A 13,509-nucleotide genomic window follows, 5' to 3' on the forward strand; every position below is an offset into this window, starting at 1 on the left:
AACATACTGCTCACTGACCTCCACTGAGGAGTGCTTCAGAGTCGAGGTTTACAATGAAGAAGCAAGAGCAGAAAGGATACAGAAAATAACATGACAACAAATATGAACAATACAGAAAGTAGATGTTTTATTCTATTCCCTTGGGTTCTAATAAATGTCAGCACAGTAGGCCCTGTATTCCATCCATCCATCCATCCATCTTCTATACCCGCTTTTCCTGTTCAGGGTCACGGGGATCTGCTGGAGCCTATCCCAGCTCTCTCTCGGGTGGAAGGCAGGGGTACACCCTGGACAGGTCACCAGTCTGTCGCAGAGGCCCTGTATTGAGTCAGAAAATGAAATATTGTTGTTGAGCATATATTTGTGTCGGAAAGATGGTAAGTGATGCCGTCCTATATTTGTGATTGTTCTCTTTGAGTGGGGGGGGACATGTTATTCACTGACACATAAAATCTCCAGTGGAAAGATGCAGTCCTGACAGCCAAGCCACAAAATGAGAGTTTTGATGCACTGATACCTGGCTACCGTGCATCATGAATGAATGCAACATTTGATTTAATATCTTGGTAGCTTGATTTTGTTTCTTGATGACCACCAAGAGAATTAACAATCAGCAGGAAACATTAAACTACACTGAAATTGCTTTTTCTCCCACACATTTACTGTCCACCCATCACTTATCACATCTAAGAGATTAAAGCTCAAATAGAAATCCCAGAAATCAACAATGTCAACAATGTTAGTGTCCAAAACATACTTGAATGGTCCAAGGTATTCAAAATAGTAAAGTCCAACTGCAAGCTAGTGCAGGCCATAGTCCAGTTAGTGGGCAACAATTGTTCCTCAATGGCCGGTGCCCTGCTTGTTTTCCAGCTATCTCCACCCTACCCATTCCTGATTACCTGGATCAGGTGTGTTCAGTCAATAGGAAACTGGAAGATACCATGTCAGATGTGGGTGGGGGGTGGAGGAGCAGGTCAGTGGCACTTGTCCTTACCATACTCAGCTTCAGGCAGACAGCTCCATTGGTACCACTGATCATGTGACATAACCTACACCTGGAACACATATCTAACGCACCCTTTGCAAGCAGGTAGAGTATTTAAACTGGCAGTGCCCTGCCCACTGTTTTGCTAAGTTAGCCTGTTGCTACACTGCTCATTTGCTAACTCCTCTAGCACAGAAACTATTTGCTGCTGCTGCCACTTCAGTTTATGAAGAAACAAACCTACCAGCACTGCAACCCTGTGGACTTTAATAATCCTCCTCTGCCTGATGCTACTGCTGGAATTCAACTGCTGCATTTATTAGGGTTTCCTTCATCGGGCGTGGGCCTCAAGTGCCACTACAAGCCAGAAGCTGCTTCCAAAGGTTTCACAGTTCCACCCTGCTAAGGTAAATCTGCTTCACCCTGCTTTTGCTGAACTGCTCATCCTTAGTGTTGCTCCTGCTCTGTTTTGTGTGCTTGGTAGTACCAACCTGCTGTTGCCATCCTGCAAATCAGTTGTTCTTTTGCCTGTTTCTGCTCTTATGCTGCTTTCATCTTCCTTTGGCCGTGCTTTTTAGTTGTTGTTTGGCACAGTCAGTGACACTTTTATTATGTGGCGCTGAAATATGAACACTCATGCTTGAGTATTAGAGTTTCATGGTCTGTGCTGTTTTTCCTGGCATACTTTCCCCCCCCACAGGCCGCTGCTGTTGTGGGTGGTTTTCTGGTCGTCTTGCTGTAAACAATAATCCTTACTAGAGTGTAGTATTGTGTACTGTCTTTTATGGAGCTACACTGTTTTTCTTTCACACGTCATGTAACGGCTAAACAGCTGAGCTCCTCATATTAATAAAGTAAAGTAACATATCAATAAGGCCTGATGTGCTGCTTTACATCAGGTGGATTTACTCATTTTAGTTCCCAAGGTATATTCTTTCTGTGGTTTGTGGTACCTAGCAGCCTGGCACTCAAGTAAAGTAGCCACAGTAGCAGCTGCTCCTTCTGGCCTTTATAAAGTAGATTTTTACACAATGGCTGGCATCAGCCTCTGTGTCTAATGTGGCCTTTATGAGGAGGGTTTTTTTTTTTTTTTTAATCATCCCTTGCTAATCTCTGTTGTGCTGAACTTGGTGTATGGTTGTAGCTCTGTATATGCTCATTATTTACATAATAAAGCTGCAGCCTGTGAGTTGGTTGAATAACTCTTAAGGATTTTGCATTTGATTATTTAACATTAGTTGTGTGTCTTGCTGTGTATCCCTGAGAAAGACACTCAGTCAATATGCCCATTTATTTTTTTCTTTGTCACTGGGGAGATGAGACACTAATGATCTTGGGTTATGCTGTAAAAGACAATTTGTACTCTATGAGCTCTAGTATGTGAGAGTAATTTGTTGTCGGGGCATTAGACACAATATGTGAGATTTATATGTGAATTTTTCCCCATTAACAAATGGGTATGACGTCATTGGCAAAGACAATAAATACACTGTACAACAGCAGCTGTAGTCAAGTCTAATATCATGTCTACATGTCTTAATTATTGCTGATAGTGTCATAAGGGCTATTGTCTATTCCAAGAAAAACAGTGAAACCACTGAAACATTTTGCCAAAGATTTTCATCATTTTTAAATAGTCTAGAGAGCAACTATTTCACAGCAAAGCCTGTACATATCAACATATTTCCCATGATGCTGTACTTTATAGGATATATGTGGCTATATGATTAAGTGGAGTACAGTGCTCAGGACTTGGATGTCTTACACAAGTTCTAGGAGAAAACTACAATTGTTTGGTCTGAAACTAACATAAATGTGAATTGTTTCTGGCCCATTACAATTTGTAAGCATGGATTACAACGTCTTGTGGTTTCTCTAAATGTGAAGCATCTATGTGGTGTTATGGAAAGCGAACTTTTAGTCTCTCTCCTGGGCCAATTTTAGCTCTGTAATGTTGTTAAACTGCAATGCCCATTTGATATCACTATGATAGCAGACAATGCTTTCAGTGCCAGTCCTGTTATTTTATTTACAGACTTCAACTGGATCACAATCACTGCGGATACAAAGCATCATGGATACCACAACACATTTAAAGAACAGTATTATTAATCTACTGTATGCACACTATGCTGTCCACTCATTTCAAAGTTCCCTAAAAGATACCGTAGTGATTCAACTTTGGAGACGTTTTGTGATGTTTTTTTTTTTTTTTACAGGCTAACCATCTGCCAGTCCAGTTCGGTTTCTGGAAAATATACCAGGAATTGTCAGACATTGAACTGACTGAGTTTTATAACACTAACCCAGCTGGGCACATTATCTTTATCCTCTCCATGCCATAACTGCATTGGGGCTAAAGTGTAGGAGACTATAGAAACAGGAAGAGAAGTGACAAAGAGGGCATCAACAAGGTTTAAAAGTTATTTTGGGATTTGTGTTTGCCAGGTGAAAATACCTCCCTGCACAGTAACGCACACCAGGACACTATAGCACCAAACACTGGATGTAAAAACATGGCCTCAGTCTTCATTGAACGTCTGAAATTTGTGATACCACTCTGTTTGTGTATATTGGCTGAAATTAAACTACAATATATCTGAAAGATGAAGTCTGTGTGAATGTGATTAAACCAATCAAATTCATATAAGTATGTTCACAATTAAACTATCCAAATCTACAGTAGTGATCAGTGCAGTGGATTTAGGCATAAAAAGTGGAATGACATCATCAGACTGTATTACATTCAGAAGAATTGTGAAATTGAGTTATGGATTTTTGAGGGCTGAAGCAGCACATGGCCAAGGTCATGTGTGAACAGCTGTCACCCTTTTAATCTTTAAGAAAAACACAGCCAACATATCTTGATTTACATTCAAATCAAGCTTTTTTGTTTGCAATTAACTTTTGATGTGAACATTTGACATGGTTTGTCATTTGGGCTTGTTCAAAGCACTTTACTTTGGCTCTCCTTCTCATTACGTGGACTTAAAACAATTTTTTGACTCTCAGCATCCACAGCTTGTTGTCAGATTCATTTAGATCTATAAAACCACCAGGGTTGTGTCTCTAACAGCCTACGATGATGGCTGGCTGCATTACAAGATGCTGACAAGTCAACTTCAGCACTGTAGAGATTACATTCTGAAACATGCTCTGTCATAATATGAAGACAGAAGCAACAAGCTGTGCCAGCTTTTGTATTGATAACCAAGAAATAAGAAAACTCTACTGATACAAGCCATGACTGAGAAACATACATTGGAGATGTGATGATGAATTTGAAAATGCCAAAGGACCTTACAAGACTCTCATAATCAGAAATATATTTCAATAACTTTTGAATAATTTGAATCTTAAGCTTTCATATTTTTTTTTACTGTTCAGTTCTTTTACGTTGTAAGACAATGTTGCTGTCTACACGTTTTGTGACACTATATTTTATGAGCCTTAATGTGTGTTCAGATCAAACATAGCCCTGCTTTAAAAAAAAAAAAAGAGAAATGCAAGAGTTTTTTTTTTTTTTTTTAATTGGGTGGATGTTGTATAAGGTACTAGTGGGGACAATATATAGAATCTAAGAAAACCATTTTGAGACAGTACAGTACAATAGAGTACATCTGTGAGTTTGAAGGCTTAGCAAGCACCATGTTCCTGCATGTCCTGCCATCATGACATGTCATGGTATCAGACACGACAGTCATGAGACAAACAGTAGAATATCAGCATTTCCATTGTTTTTTCCCCAAAGACCTAAATAAAAATGTAATTTAAAAAAAAAAAAGTTAATGCATTCTGTTTAAATCCAGCCTAAGAGCAGTTGGTTGAAAGTAGCAGTAAAATTGGAAACAAAGAATCAGAGGTAGAAACTCACCTTTACAACAGTCTAAAGTTCATACAATGGTTCTTTTTTCCTGTTAGAGTATCCTTTTTCTGTCCTGCCAAAATCCAACTCTGCAACAGGTGCAGTATAATGACACTTGAACTGAAAATCCTTGATCGTTCAGTCGTTTGTGGGTTGTTTGGGTTCACAATATAGCCTCATCCAAGTACAAACTTGTTCATATGTGCCGTCTGAGTTTTTGTTAGTTGGAGTTGCACTAATCATCAGCAATTTTTTTTTTTTTTTTTTTTTTTTTTTTTTTTTTTATGCCACACCGTACAGTGACAATGTTTTTACTATATTTCACATTTCTCTCAATATTTATTTCTTAATCTCTCTCGTCAAGCTATATATTGTTTTTATTATGATCCTCAAATTGAGCAAAGCTGTGTTCAGTCTTTATATACTGTAAAACAAGCAGACATTGCCTCATATGTATGTCTCAACCTGGGGTGCATGTACAACAAAATATAATCTTCAGCCATTTTGTATAAAAGATTCAAAGTTAGTTTTTAAATCGCTGAAGGAATTGTTCTAAGAAAACCTTATTAAAGCAGCATCGATAACTGGGGCCAGTTTCCAGTTTAGCATTATCCAATGAAGGTCTATGAAGTCTCTGAAAGTGTCAAAGGATTGACAACCAGAGGTATTACAGGCAAGAAATCCTAATAAGATATCCCATAATAAAATGCAGTCATTAGCGCAGAGGTTAACGAGTCAGTGGTAACTGATTGGTCAGGTATCTTCATTAGGTTATGTCAGCCAATCAGGTCGTTTGTGTGGCTTGCAGGTGTGAACATCCACCACGTCCTCACAGTCTTTGCACTCCACAGCGCAGCACCACTTGAACTTGCACTCACACTTGGTGACACGTTTGACGCGCATGGTGTCATAGCCCCGTCCACAGCACATGACCTCACAGCCATCTGTGCCTCTGGATGACTTGTTGCACACTCTGCCAGCTGTGCCCAAGGAGCCTGTAATGAGGTGTAAAGAGTGAAAATGCTGCAGTTGTAAGAATAGATATCAGTCCATGTGATGATTCCACTTGGGAGAATCTGAATTAACAAAAACAACTCACCCAAAATTAATTGGTATACAAAAAATACAGTAAGTATACAATTATGTTAGTTTTGCAAATGCTTGATGAACCTTTGTATTGCAAATACAGAAACTCTGTATAGGCTGTTACCGGTTGGTTGGCTTGGTGGAGCAACCGCCGTTTTAATTACATGTTGGAAAACCTCCATAGATTACATAGTTGTCCAGAACAGCTAATGCTGGCAGATGACCACCACTAAACACCAGCGGAGATGTTGATACTGAAAAGTGAAACTATTTTTCCAAAGTTAAATATCAGTTTTCCCACACTCTTCAGCTAGGGTTAGGCTTTCAGACATGTTGACAGAATAAAGTCAGCCCCAAACACGGAGCTGCCCATGTAGTCAGGTGTAAAATCAATGCTTAAGATTAGATACCATGGCTAATATCAGAACATCCATGAAGTAAAGAAAAAGGGATAAGATATTCCCTTCAGGCTCTGGATTGGAGCTTAATACTGACCAAAGGAAGGATTTGAAAGGCCTGCATGTATCCTTAGGCTGTGAATTCCTATACAATAGAGATTAGTGGTGAGGAGGGGCATAAGCTTGTTTTAAGATCACCTTTTAACAAGGAAAGACCGCCTTTCCCTCCTCCATTACCCCTGAGTTGTCAACCTGCAACCAAGCTAAGAACAGGGAGGAGTGGGAGAACATCTTAGGTTAGGTCCGTCATGTCTCCTGCACATGTGCCAGTATGCTGTGTTGCCTAACCTATTAACAGTGAGTTAGTGAGCTCCTTTACGCTCTGTTGAAGAGGCTGGATTGAAGGAGAAAGACACCGCTTAACAAGGCAAAGCAAAACACTAGGAATTAAGGGAGATGTTAAAGGTCAAACCATTGAACTGCTGTGAAGGAATGCACACCTTCAGTGGATGAGTCTTATTCTCATACATTTTGTAAAACTGTTATAGGATCAATCATCTCTCTTATGACATAGTAGTGTTCCCATAACAATACATACATATATATATATATATATATATTTTATCTTATCTTAAGATGTAATTAATACAAAATCAGAAATAAGGCACTGAGTGTCAAGATTGCTAAATTAGAGCCAAAGGGCATAATAATAGAATATTTCAGATAATACAAATAATTCTTGCCCTAAATGCTAACATTTCTTGTATGTGGACTATAAAGGACAATAATGGTTTTTCAGAATCAGTATTTGTGTGTATATATATATATATATATATATATATAGGTGAATAAGCGACACTATCAGATCTGAATGTAAATTGTCCAGCTCTGTACCTGTCTCGCCCACAAGAAACACCAATTGGCTTGGCTAAACACAAAAGGGGTTCACAGGACAGAGTTTTGTGTGCGTGTGTATGTGTAGGATTTAAGCGAATAAAAAAATTTCAGATCATCACATTTAAAAAATAAACAAGAGCTCAAATTGTATTTTATAACATAATGTGAAATCACTGGACCCATTTGTCTTAAGTCTGTTTCCTGGTTCTTTGTGTGTTTCATTAAAGAATAAATACACGTCACTTCTTTTCAAGTAAATTCTAATCGTTCTCAATTTTTAAAGACATACTTCTAACTAAACCTAATTCATTCGTTCACTCACCTGCTGCACGGTCCATGATGCAGTAATCTGGCGAGTTCTCAACATATACCAACTCATTCTTGTTGCTTCCCTTGAAACCCTTGTCAGCCACCGTAAATCCTGTCCCATCCTGGTTCATGGTTACCTCGATGGCTGTGTTGTACTTCTTACGTAGGTAGTCTCCGGTACGCCTGAAGTCAGACATAGCCAGCCAACAGGTTCTCAGAGAGCAGGAACCACTGACCCCATGACACTTGCACTCCAGCTTCATAAAGCGCTTCACTGCCTAGAGCGGAGGTTAAAGGTAACAGGGTGTTAAGACTATGTTGTTGCCTGTAGCACAGTTATTAGCTAACTAATGTATGTATATATATGTATACAATATGTATATATGTATACTTTTCACTAGTGTTATTTTCAAACAACCCAGCTTGTAATTAAACTTTAAAACTTATCTAGTGATAAAAGCAATTCCTGTATGCTGTTGTGTGTTTGGATCTCCTGTCCAGATCCATAGGCAGCATGGCAGCCCCATATTATAATGCCCCTCCACTCTGTTTCACCTTCAGAATGATACCTTAATGTTGGTATGCAGTGCCCTCTTTACTGATATATAGCGTTATTGCCAAACAATACAAATTTAGTTTCATACATGCAAAAATAGTGCTCTATGCAATGACTTCCTCCATGGTGTCCTGCCATGGATTTGTTTGACCATGCATTTTAAGGGAGTGTAACCACTGTACTAAACTGACTCTTATTAATACAAAATATCTGTGGATCATGAATCTCTTTAATATTACTAATACTATAGTAATTACTATGACCATTTTTCAGTTTACTTGGGTTCATACTTCCTAGGCTTTGGGAAATACAAGATAGTATAAAATAGGATTTGTAATAACAGGACTTTTTCCAAGGTCAAAGATGAATGTTCAAGTTGCTATTACATTAGTAAAAAATTGCCTAGTGGACCACAGTCTAAAAATAACCCTAAGAATTAAAGAAGAAGAAGAAGAAGAAGTACTTTATTAATCCCCAAGGGTAAATTCAGTTGTTACAGCAGTTATTAAATTTGCGAGTATTTAAATTATATTGATTAATAGTAATTAATAAAGTAATTAACAATTTATTTGGGGGGGTTTGTGTGTAAGGCACTAAAGGTATGACTAACAGATATGGTAGAGAACAATTCCAGTGTATTGTTGTATTGTCCTAGCCTACTTTTTAGTTTAAATTGCTTTAGTAAATAATTTATATTGTCTACTGACTAGAACAAAATACATTTCACATTTAATAAATATATATAATTTAATTTTCAACACAAGTATTCAGCACAGTACCGCTACTGATCTGTATCAGGAAGATATGCTTTTGTCTCTAACAAGCTGTAGGTTTCCAGCAGTCTAAAAAAATGTCTCCTGCTTACCATCCGACCACATCGGTTGTTGTGCAGGTTCATCAGTGCACGAGCGTCTTTCACCATTCTCTCTCGAGCATCTACAAATGCCTTGGCAAACTTTATGCCATAGTTGATGTTATCACTGCATCCACCCCAGTCAAAATTGCCTCTTTCGTCACTAGCTCGCCCACGCTTGTGGTTGTCGCAGTTGCAGATCTTAAGCTCCCCCTGACTGCAAGCTCTTGTAATGGCGTAGACCACTCCTGCTGATGAGATGGCATACACAAATGCTGCCTCTCGGCTGCCTGTGTGCACAGAAACGGGATGAGAAGAATCAGATAGTGTGCTGTTGAAAAAGGGAAATGGTCTCACATGCTAAATAGTCTTACACTTATATAGCACTTTTCTACACTCAAGTGGACTAAAGTGCATCAGACTATTTGCCCATTCACACGCACTATAACACCGATTCACATGTGGTGGCACTGCCATGCAGGGCACTATCCTGGTCATTGGGAGCCACAATCGTTCACACGCTCATACACCAATGGAACAGCCACCAGAAGCAACTTAGGATTCAATGTTTTGCTCAAGGCCAGCTCAACATGTGGACTAGTGAAGCCAGGGATCAAACCATTTCGGTTAGTGGACGACCTGCTCTCCTTCTAGATATCTGTACGTATGATTTTATTTGATATGGCAGTGTTTTAAATGTCTGGCACCCTAATGCAATTAGTCTTGAGGTTGTTCTTTAAATGCCACTGTTCACTGTGTTAGTGCTTAGCAAAGCAGCCTTTCTTTAATAAATCCCAGACAGCAGGAGCACAGAAATCAGTCCATTTATGGTGGATGGTCTAGACAGTGGTAGCAGCATGTCAGCTATAACATCACAGTCCAGCGGATTCTCCTTTCACCTTTTAATTTGCACAGATGGCAGCTTTCTCAGTCACTGGGCTGTGTTTTCATTTCAGACAAGAGGAGATTTTGGGGGTTATTTGGTCTGGCTTTCCCACCCACCTCTTGTCCTCATTCCTGCTCACGCAATGAAGCAGAACACAAGCGATATGTCAGGGAGTAAAGCTTTGTCTGCCTGCCAGAAACATCTACCCAAATATTTACATCTCCTATTACTGTTTATACATCACCAGTGTGGATCCCTCGATCTGCTACTTGTTTTCAGAGAATATCCACTTTCCCAATCTTGCCTCATTCCGGATAATGTAAAAAAAAGAAAAAAAAAACACAGCACTTTCTTTTTCTGTTTGTGTTCTGGGGCAAAGTTAATTTAATAACACACCTATTAATTCTGTGCTTATCTGGTAACAGCGGAGACATTTACGAGGATGATTAACTCGAGTGTCACTGACATAAACAACCACTGTCACGCACGTACAAAGAACCACACAGATAGAAATCCCATTCCCACATGTGGAGACTCACTTCGCAGCATCACCCTGCCAAATACAGTGTGGTCCCGGTCCAGTGTGCTGCAGTTCCAGCGGTGGTGTCTGAACTGGTGCTGGCACTCTTTGATCCACTCTTTGGCTCCCTCCCCAATGGACTGCATCAGGTCCGGGTGTCGCTGGCAGAGCTGCCGCTGCTTGTTCACCAGGCCGGGAATATTGTCACAGATCACCCGAGCACCAAGTGCTCCAATGTACCTGCAAACACAGATTCAACAACCACATCATTGAAGATAAGTTAGAGGCCCCTCAACTTTTCACACTAAAAGCACATATAAGTGCCTTGGTCTAAATGTGGCATTCACACAGAACGGAAACATGAAGAGTCGAAATTTTTCTCTAGTTCTTTTCTCCATGTGCGTGATTGCATGATATATAAAATTAGGCTACAAATTTCTACAAATTTAGGCTAAAAATTTCAGAGGTTGGCATTTCCCACTTGTCTGTTCATAATTATGGCCTGAATGATATGATGTCAAAACAGCAGCATTAGCGATGCAAATTAATAACCCACATGGGGGCACGGAATTTGAAGGATATGTGTGTATACCAGGTAGGAAAGGTCTAACAAAAGACAATTAGTGAGCTAAAGATACTCAAATGAAATGTCTTACCCTTGGGTGAGCTATTTCACTGCTAAGATATCCCTAGCTGGCTGCTAATAGTAACTTCATTTTAAGAGTACAGACAGAACAGCAGTGTGAATTTTCTTATTTAATCCTCAGGACATACTTATTCCAACAATCAACTTTGAATAAGCAGATAAATGATTAACTGTTAACTTTTTCCTTTAAGTCTGAACTATTTGCTGTTCTTGGTTTTCTTCACACTCACATCTTTCTGCTTGGGACTCAGATTTTCAGGATGTACAGGAGATTATAAAATTCCTTATGAGCAGTGAAAAGCACTTCTTTTCCTGCAACAGGCCTCTGCTTCCTGCTCTATTCAGACATAATCCCTGACATTGTAGCAACTCTTAAAAAGGCAGATCACACGCTGGTGGTATGGTGACACTGGGGGGGGGTCTAATCAAAAAGACATGAAGACATTAATCTACAGTACCAGTGATGATTTTTGCCACCCAGCATCATGAATCAACCTGTAAACCTGCATGCTCCACTCTCCATCAGAATAGATATCATTATGGTCCCTAATCAGAGCCACATTTGCATCGCCTGGCCACCAGGACAGAAGCAGACGTAGCAGGCAGTTTCCACTCCCGTTATGGCTGTCCTGGTCCTGTTCTAACTGCGACTATCTGGCTGAGCAGTAAAGCAGAGCAGGAGCACTGCTTGTGTTTATTGTGTTGTACATACCAGCTGTGCCAAAAGACCCCTCAAGTCTCCAAGAAGACACACAGAGAAGGGGGTCTATGTGCAGCACGACACATGGTGCTCCTCTAAATTATTGCAATAGTTAAATATAGGCCCTAAAAATACAAACCAGGATTAAATAAGTATTAATCATCTGCACACAAAGTTTCCAGGCCCATCCTGCTCTGTCCTTCTCTCCTTCTCTCTTCTTCGCTGGAATTCTCATTGATTTAAGCATAGTTTAATCATAATGTATTTGCATAAGACTGCAAAGGAATTACACAAAGACAAATAGGATAACTAATGCTTTTGGCATAACCATATTTACAAAGGGTGTGCTTTTAATCTAAATCCATTTGTAAAACAGAGGCTAATTGTTATGGTATGCAGGGCTGTAATTCACGTAGAAGAAATTGCAGAGCTAGAACTGATCCACTACAGTTAGTTAAATATGAGGTGCACATCACACATTTGTAAGTGTGTCTTGACATTAGAGAAGAACTATTTCAGGTGGGTGGTATAAGGTGGGGGTGCTAACTGTCTCTCATGCATGTTCCCCCCCTCTTTCTCTGGGTATTTAGGACCTCAGGAGAAATCATCAAGGGGCATTTATTCATGCACCAGCGCCTGCACCTGCCACTTACTCAAGGCAAGATGGATGGATAGGGGAGATTCCCCCAGCACCATTAATCTTCATAACCCCATGACACACATTGCTGTGCTGAACATCTCACTTTGCATTGATGTTTAAAAAAAAAAAAAAAAAAAAACAGCATTCATTCAGAGAATTCCCATGCATAGGCAAAGTAAGATGAAAGTCTAGCTTTTAAAGTGTTTTATACGCATAGACATGAAATATGGCAAAATGGATATATCAGGTGTGCTGGCAAAAAGTGTGACATAATGATTTCGTCAAAATTAAAGTTTTAAATAAGGTCAAATAAGTGCAGTGACTTTATATATACACCCAGTTGAACGTTTTCCACTAAAATTATTTCGAAAAACTATTTCAATTTGATTTGTGTGTGTATGTGTGTGTTTTATATATTGTAATCTAAACTGTTGTAGACATCTGCAATAATTGCACTTCAAAGATCTCGCTCACCACCACGATGAATCCACTCTCGGTGTGAAAATGAGCAGGAGCAAAATAAAGATGAAGTATATTTTAGAGATGTGTGTGGCGTGAGGGATTTTTGTCCCATTTCTGAGCCCCATAGCTGCGCTGCTGTCTGACAAGCCTCGAGATTTCATCAGACAAAACAGGTTTTCTCCTTTCATGTATTGGCAAAAGCTGCACAATCAGATGTCAAAGTCCTTGACGCCTGTCTGCCGTCCATCATTGGGGAGCAAAAAGAACTTCCCAAAGAGGAAAACTGCTCTTGAACTCCATCAGTTAGGTGCTGCTAGTTTAGTGACACCATGCGAAATTTCTCTCAGTACATCCATAATATTCGCTGACGTCGGAGTCTGTAGGCAACTGAATGAGTCTTCGGTCTCACATGCTTTCAACGTTGGCAATAAAGTCACAATGTCCCCTCAGCGGTTGCGCACAGAAATTCACTAAAGCTGCTGGAAGTTGTAATGTCCAAAGTCCGATCCTGTAATGAAAAGTGGAACAAGTCGATTAAACCGACCACGCTGAGTGGAAGATATATCTCAGAGGATGGGTCGGACACTGTGCGCACCTTAACTCCTGCAGCCGGAATGAAGATGCACCACGGGACGGCGCGCAGCGCTCAGCTCCGCTCCGGTGCGTCAGCTGCCTGCGACCCCGTTCTCCACACCCCACCCGC

At 39.9% G+C, this 13,509-nt stretch overlaps 1 protein-coding gene across 2 annotated transcripts; it reads right to left on the minus strand.

Annotated features, from left to right (window-relative positions):
* Positions 1-4,756: 4,756 nt before the first annotated feature.
* LOC113130983 (protein Wnt-2b-A) lies at positions 4,757-13,503 on the minus strand. Of its 2 annotated transcripts, XM_026308004.1 has the most exons (6): positions 13,402-13,503; positions 12,819-13,314; positions 10,378-10,598; positions 8,965-9,242; positions 7,557-7,821; positions 4,757-5,848 (listed from the first exon to the last, which is right to left on the minus strand). In XM_026308004.1, exons 2-6 carry the CDS (start codon positions 12,992-12,994, stop codon positions 5,625-5,627), a joined length of 1,164 nt encoding a protein of 387 aa, XP_026163789.1. In that variant the 5' UTR covers positions 12,995-13,314; positions 13,402-13,503; the 3' UTR covers positions 4,757-5,624. The 2 variants fall into 2 exon arrangements, with proteins under 2 accessions (XP_026163789.1, XP_026163788.1); XM_026308003.1 differs by having other exon boundaries at positions 12,819-13,403.
* Positions 13,504-13,509: the final 6 nt, after the last annotated feature.

This window comes from Mastacembelus armatus, chromosome 5 (genome assembly GCF_900324485.2).
Source record: "Mastacembelus armatus chromosome 5, fMasArm1.2, whole genome shotgun sequence".
Lineage (NCBI taxonomy): Eukaryota > Metazoa > Chordata > Actinopteri > Synbranchiformes > Mastacembelidae > Mastacembelus > Mastacembelus armatus.

Excerpts from the sequence above, each read along its gene's own strand:
- LOC113130983 (XM_026308004.1), bottom strand. The coding sequence starts at position 12,994 with ATGAAAGGAGAAAACCTGTTTTGTCTGATGAAATCTCGAGGCTTGTCA. Across the intron at positions 7,822-8,964 it reads ACAACCGATGTGGTCGGATG|GCAGTGAAGCGCTTTATGAA; the intron begins GTAAGCAGGAGA and ends CCTCCGCTCTAG. Across the intron at positions 5,849-7,556 it reads CATCATGGACCGTGCAGCAG|GCTCCTTGGGCACAGCTGGC; the intron begins GTGAGTGAACGA and ends ACCTCATTACAG.